Source organism: Aotus nancymaae, unplaced genomic scaffold, assembly GCF_030222135.1.
Source record: "Aotus nancymaae isolate 86718 unplaced genomic scaffold, 86718_ANA_hifiasm-v0.15.2.pri h1tg000049l, whole genome shotgun sequence".
Taxonomy (NCBI): Eukaryota; Metazoa; Chordata; class Mammalia; order Primates; family Aotidae; genus Aotus; species Aotus nancymaae.
The window spans coordinates 27562910-27569435 of NW_026988463.1; the positions used below are offsets into that span (position 1 = coordinate 27562910).

At 52.3% G+C, this 6526-nt stretch overlaps 1 protein-coding gene across 2 annotated transcripts; it reads right to left on the minus strand.

The window, feature by feature from the left end:
• Nucleotides 1-1388: 1388 nt before the first annotated feature.
• ZNF785 (zinc finger protein 785) lies at nucleotides 1389-6241 on the minus strand. Of its 2 annotated transcripts, XR_010337393.1 has the most exons (4): nucleotides 5887-6241; nucleotides 5603-5731; nucleotides 2275-3278; nucleotides 1389-1930 (listed from the first exon to the last, which is right to left on the minus strand). XR_010337393.1 is itself a non-coding variant. In XM_012470016.3 (3 exons), exons 1-3 carry the CDS (start codon nucleotides 6089-6091, stop codon nucleotides 2392-2394), a joined length of 1221 nt encoding a protein of 406 aa, XP_012325439.2. In that variant the 5' UTR covers nucleotides 6092-6241; the 3' UTR covers nucleotides 1389-2391. The 2 variants fall into 2 exon arrangements, 1 of the variants encoding a protein (XP_012325439.2); XM_012470016.3 differs by having other exon boundaries at nucleotides 1389-3278.
• Nucleotides 6242-6526: the final 285 nt, after the last annotated feature.

Below are 6526 nucleotides of genomic sequence, written 5' to 3' on the forward strand. Positions count from 1 at the left end.
TAGAGTGCAGTGGCACGATCTTGGCTCACTGCAACCTCTGTCTCCCAGGCTCAAGCAGTCCTCCTGCTTCAGCCTCCTGATGCACCACCATGGTCGGCTAATTTTTTGGTATTTTTGGTAGAGATGGGGTTTCACCATATTGCCCAGCTGGTCTCGAACTCCTGGCCTCAAGTGATTCACCCACCTCAGCCTCCCAAAGTGCTGAATTACAGGCGTGAGCCACCACATGCGGCCCCAGTTCCCATTAATAATTATCTTGGGCTGGGAGTGGTGGCTCATGCCTATAATCCCAGCACTTTGGGAGGCCAAGGTGAGTGGATCATGAGGTCAGGAGTTCGAGACCAGCCTGACCAACATGGTGAAACCCCATTCTACTAAAAATACAAAAATTAGCTGGGCATGGTGGTACGTGCCTATAATCCCAGCTACTCAGAGGCTGAGGCAGGAGAATCCCTTGAACCTGGGAGGCGGAGGTTGCTGTGAGCCAAGATCATGCTGCTGCACTCCAGCCTGGGCAACAGAGTGAGACTCCATCTAAAAAAAGAAGAAAAAAAAAAGGCAGAGCACTGAAGCTCACCCCTGTAATTCCAGAACTTTGGGAGGCCAAGGCAGGCTGATCACTCAAGTCAGGAATTTGAGACCAGCTTGGCCAACATGGCAAAACTCCGTCTCTACTGAAAATATAAAAATTAGCTAAGTGTGGTGGTGGGTGCCTGTAATCCCAGATATTCAGGAGGCTGAGGTGGGACAATCCCTTGAACCTGGGAGGCAGAGGTTGTAGTGAGCTGAGATCGTACCACTGCACTCCAGCCTGGGTGAGAACCCAAGGATTCAAAGAAGCAATCTTTTCAAAGATATATTTGAGTCACTGAGCACCAGTCCTGGAATGCAAATATGCTTAGTCCTACCTACCTCTTTTGTTCATTCCTTCAAAAGCTTTCTGTTCAAAAGTAGGGCTAGCAGATTTAAATGGGCCAGAAAGACCTCTTTTAACTGTTGTGTTTTTGTTTGTTTGGTTGGTTGGATTTTTTTGAGACAAAGAGTCTCGCTCTGTTGCCCAGGCTGAAGTGCAGTGGTGCTATCTCAGCTCACTGCAACCTCCACCTCCTGGGATCAAGCCATTCTTCTGCCTCAGCCTCCCGAGAAGCTGGGATTACAGGCATGCGCCACCACGCCTGGTTAATTTTTTTTTTTTTTTTTTTTTTTTTAAACTAGAGATAGGGTTTCTCTATATTGGCCAGACTGGTCTTGAACTCCTGACCTCAATCGATCTACCCACCTCAGCCTCCCAAAGTGCTAGGATTACAGGCATGAGCCACTGTGCCCGGCCTTCTTAACTGTTGACATATGCAAGCATTACAGTAAAAATTAGACTGGAAAGACTATGCCTTGATTTCAACTCTAATCAAAAGTAATTTATTCTTTCTTTAAAAAAAAAGTATGCTAATGCAGAGAAAGTTAAAAAGAAAAAAAAAATGTAATCCCAGCTACTCCAGAGGCTGAGGCAGGAGAATCGCTTGAACCCAGGAGGTGGAGGTTGCGGTGAGCTGAGATCGCGCCATTGTGCTCCAGCCTGGGCAACAAGAGCAAAACTCCATCTCAAAAAAATAAACATAAATAGAAAATAAGAATCCTCCAGCATTATATTTCCAGCTACTGTGGCCCAAGAATACATCTTTATCAAAAAATACAAAATCCAGTGAGCATGCAAATATCTGAGGAATAAAAAAACGCTGCAATCACTAATTCATACAGTGAAGGACTGCCCCAATTCCAGAGTTCATTAGGTTGGATGGTTTGTGCACTATGTGCAGAATGAGAGTGGGGCGGAGAGTTCCCCACCTGGGGCCACTGTCCTCTCTATGGCCACCTCTAGGTCTTCAGCCAAGGAACACCTGCACTCCAGGTGTCTACTTGCCAGATGTTTCACCTGCATTGGTAAAAGACAGAATCGTGGGATGAGCTTCCCCTCACAAGGGACAGGCCCGAGGTATCCCCTCTAGGGGATCCAGAGTGGGTCCTTTAATAGACACTGGAATGTAGGGGACTCCATCTCAGAGGAGTAGGAGAAATACAGGCCAAAAAGTAGACCGTTCCAAGAGAGAGAACAATCCAGAAGAAAAAGCCAGTTAAGTGAATGGTTTTCAGTGAAGGAATCCCAAGTGGGACAGGGGAACAAGGGGCTTGTGTGCAGGAGTTTCAGGAAATGGGTCAGCCCCCAGGCACCTTTTCAGATTCCTGCCTCCTCCTCCCCACAGCCCTCTGTGCCCTCACCTCTGCTTTTTCCCTAAGGCAGAACTTTGTTTTCCTTAAAACTTTCCTTATCCCTCAATGCACAAACTTGGCCTCTTCCTCTCCAGAGAAAACGCTGACCAGTTTGTGTGAACGCCATCACCCACACTCTTGAAATATATCTGGAAAGTGCCGGAAGTGAACTGGGGGATCCTGGCCTCCCAAAACGTGGACGGGCTCTGAAAGCCCCACCGCTGCCTGCTGCCACCCGCGCCTCTCGCTGCAGGAGCGGTGGATCCACTGATGGGCTTCCAGGGCGGACTTGCGCTTGAAGGCCTTCCCACACTCCGCGCAGGGGAAGGGCCGGCTGTCGGAGTGAATGCGCCGGTGACTGAGGAGGAGGGAAGAGTAGGTGAAGCGGCGGCCGCAGTCTGGACAGGGGTAGGGCTTCTCGCCCGTGTGTGCGCGCCTGTGGATGGCCAGCAGCGAGGTGTAGGCGAAACGGAGGCTGCAGTCAGGGCAGCTATAGGGCTTCTCGCCGGTGTGCTTGCGCTGGTGGATGGCCAGCAGGTAGGGGTAAGTGAAGCGACTCTTGCAGTCTGGGCACGCGTAGGGCTTCTCCCCAGTGTGAGCCCGCCTGTGGATAGCGAGGGAACCCCTCTGGCGGAAGCGGCGCCCACAGTCGGGGCAGGGGTAGGGCTTCTCGCCGGTGTGGATGAACTGATGCTGGAGCAGGTACTTGCGCTGGGAGAAACGCGCCGGGCACTGGGTGCAGGGGAAGGGCCGCTCCCCGGAGTGGACCCGCTGGTGGCTGGCCAGGAGGGAAGGGTAGCTAAAGTTGCGGCCACAATCTAGGCAAGAGTAGGGCGGCCTTCGGGTCACAGTGTCCATGAGCCAGGGCTTAATGGGGCTCTGCCTGGGGCTGCTGCAGAGCTCTGGGAAGGTGGCACTGGGCAACCACTCCTTGAGAGCCACTTCATGCGCCACCTCTTTTTGTTTTGGACAGTTCTTCACCCTTTCCTTCTCCTCATTCCCATCCCTGGATCCTGAAATAAGAAAGAGGTTAAAATCAGAAACCCGGGCCAGGCGCAGTGGCTCACGCCTGTAATCCCAGCACTTTGGGAGGCCGAGGCGGGTGGATCACGAGGTCAAGAGATCGAGACCATCCTGGTCAACATGGTGAAACCCTGTCTCTACTAAAAATACAAAAAATTAGCTGGGCATGGTGGCGCGTGCCTGTAATCCCAGCTACTCAGGAGGCTGAGGCAGGAGAATTGCCTGAACCCAGGAGGCGGAGGTTGCGGTGAGCCGAGATCGCACCATTGCACTCCAGCCTGGGTAACAAGAGCGAAACTCCATCTCAAAAAAAAAAAAAATCAGAAACCCATCCCTGGATCCTGAGACAGGGAAGATGATAAAATCAAAACCAGCATATTCCGGGACCATGTCCTGCCTTGGAAGGCGGCAGGAATGGTTCAGAATGTGGCCCCCAGGGAGCACGGCTTAATGATAGGGGCCTCATGAAGTCCTGAAAGCCAGCCTGGAGTAAAAGCAAATGCCACAGTCTGCAGGTTAACCCAAGAAGACTGAACACTGGAGATAATGAAAGAGGAGTTGGGCTAGGTGCTGTGGCTCACCCCTGTAACCCCAGCACTTCAGGAGGCTGAGGTGGGAGGATAGCTTGAGGCCAGAAATTCAAGGGACAATGAGCTGGGATTGGGCCTGTACTCCAGCCTGGGCAACTCTCTAATTTAAAAAAATAAAAATAAAAAAAGACCAGTGGCAGTGGCTAAACCTATAATCCCAATACTTTGGGAGGCCAAGGCAGGCAGATCACGAGGTCAAGAGATCGAGACCATCCTGGCCAACATGGTGAAACTCCATCTCTACTAATAATATAAAATTTTGCTGGGCGTGGTAGCGCGTGCCTGTAATCCCAGCTACTTGGGAGGCTGAGGCAGGAGAATCGCTTGAACCCTGGAGGCAGAGGTTGCAGTGAGCCGAGATCACGCCATTGCACTCCAGCCTGGGTGACAGAGCGAGCCACCATCTTAAAAAAGAGAGAGAGAGCCGGCGTGGTGGCTCACGCCTGTAATCCCAGCACTTTGGGAGGCTGAGGTGGGTGAATCACGAGGTCAAGAGATCGAGACCATCCTGGTCAACAAGGTGAAACCCCGTCTCTACTAAAAATACAAAAATTAGCTGAGCATGGTGGTGCACGCCTGTAATCCCAGCTACTCGGGAGGCTGAGGCAGGAGAATTGCTTGAACCCAGGAGGCGGAGGTTGCGGTGAGCTGAGATCGCGCCATTGCACTCTAGCCTGGGTAACAACAGCGAAACTCCGCCTCAAAAAAAGAGAGAGAGAGAGCTGGGTTTGGTGGGTGGCTCACGCCTGTAATCCCAGCACTCTGGGAGGCTGAGGCAGGCAGATAACCTGAGGTCAGGGGTTCGAGACCAGCCTGGCCAACATGGGAATACCTAGTCTGTACTAAATTACAAAAATTAGCCGGGCGAGGTGCTGGGTGCCTGTAATCCCAGCTACTCGGAAGGCTGAGGCAGGAGAATCCCTGGAACCCGGGAGGGGGAGGTTGCAGTGAGCCAACATCATGCCACTGCACTCCGGCCTAGGAGACAGCAAGACTCTGTCTTAAAAAAAAAAAAAAAAAAAATTAAAAAAGAAGGAGGAGTGAACAATATTGAACACCTACTCTGTGCCAGGCTTTGAGGACAGTGATTGTCCCAGTCCTCATGGCACTTACCATCCCGAACCTGTTTATAATCCCTTAACAGTCATTCAATGACCTTCTTTGGTACCAATTCAAATTCTTTTGGCACCTTTCCTCTCTGCCCTTACACACCACCACCAAAAAGTCTACACTTGGATTGCCCCACTAGGTTACACGTGAAGACCTTCCACAAGCATTTATTCTGGTATCAGAGCTGCAGGAAGAACATTTCATCTTCATTTAAAAATCTGATGAATGGTGTTATTTACACTGTGGTTAGTAAATAACACCTTCATTAGATTTTTTTAATGAAGATGAAATCATTAGTATCCAAGAGGAACATCTGTCTTCATTTTATCCCACAACAAAATCAAATTACAGGTTTCCCCTTTCCCTTGACCTCTTGGGAACCTCAAGCTCTATTTTGCATTAAACTGGGGTTTTCCTGTATGGTTAATCGGTTCCATAGGTCTCAATTTCACTGTTCCATCGGGCCATTTTTCAATGAGATGAGGACCTTTCTGGGGTAATGTGCAGGGAGACAGGATGAGACTTTGGAGGGGGCAGCCTGCGCTGAGGATGTGAGCTGGGGGAGGAGGTTGGGGCTTCTCCACGGCCACCTACTGCGGTTTGAAATGAAGTACCTGCTTTCTGTCCCTGGCCTCTGCTAACAGTTCCAGGGCTCTCACCCTCGGGATCCTGGACCTCCGGGCTCCACGCTTCCACTTCTCCTTCCACCCAAGAGATAAAAGCGGATTTGGGGCCTGAAAATCCTGCGAAGGAGAAACACTGGGTTCGGCTGAGCGCACGGGAGCGGAGGATGAGGCTCCTCCCTCGGCGCCCCGCTTCCAGCCCATTCGCTTTTGGGGACACCGATCCCCGCTTCCCACCGACTACTGGGGGTCCCGGCCGGAGCGCCCGGCCTCACCCAGCGCGCCCAGGTGGCCGCAGGTCTCCCGCATCACGTCCCGGTACAGGGCCCTCTGCGCGGGCCGCATGCAGCCCCACTCCTCGGGGGAGAAGTACACGGCCACGTCCGCGAAGCTCACAGCTCCCGGCCTGCTTTCCCGCGTGAGCCGAGGCCGGGTCTCCCCGGTTACATGGGCCGGGCGCGGCGCCAGGGGCGGCCCCATGGGAAACCCTTTCTGCCTAGTAAAGGGAGGCTTCCGGGGAAAGTGGAGATGCCGGCGCTTTACTGTCTTTCCTCTGACAAGTCCGTAAGGACCCTACTCCTTCCCTTAACCAAGATGGCGCCTTCCTGGCGTCAAGACCCCTCGCTTTTCCTCTGTGCCCTTACACACCTTGGGGAAACCAGCGGGGAAGCTGCGTCGTAACACAACCAGGTAGATGGCGTGCGTTGATTGGACACTACTGGGAGCCCCAGGGTAGAAGGAATGCTGTGATTGGGCATGTTTTGGAGCGGTCTGTTTGAAAAGCTGAGGGTGAAGGAACGACAGATCTGAAAGTAGTCGGAGCTGAGGGGCCTCAGGGTCTTCTGACTCGCTTTTCCCGGACAGACTCCTAGGAGAGAGGCTGTGGCCAGCTGAGGCTACTTCCTTCTGCTACTG

Excerpts from the sequence above, each read along its gene's own strand:
- ZNF785 (XM_012470016.3), bottom strand. The coding sequence starts at position 6,091 with ATGGGGCCGCCCCTGGCGCCGCGCCCGGCCCATGTAACCGGGGAGACC. Across the intron at positions 5,732-5,886 it reads CGGCCACCTGGGCGCGCTGG|GATTTTCAGGCCCCAAATCC; the intron begins GTGAGGCCGGGC and ends TCTCCTTCGCAG. Across the intron at positions 3,279-5,602 it reads AGGCCAGGGACAGAAAGCAG|GATCCAGGGATGGGAATGAG; the intron begins GTACTTCATTTC and ends TTCTTATTTCAG.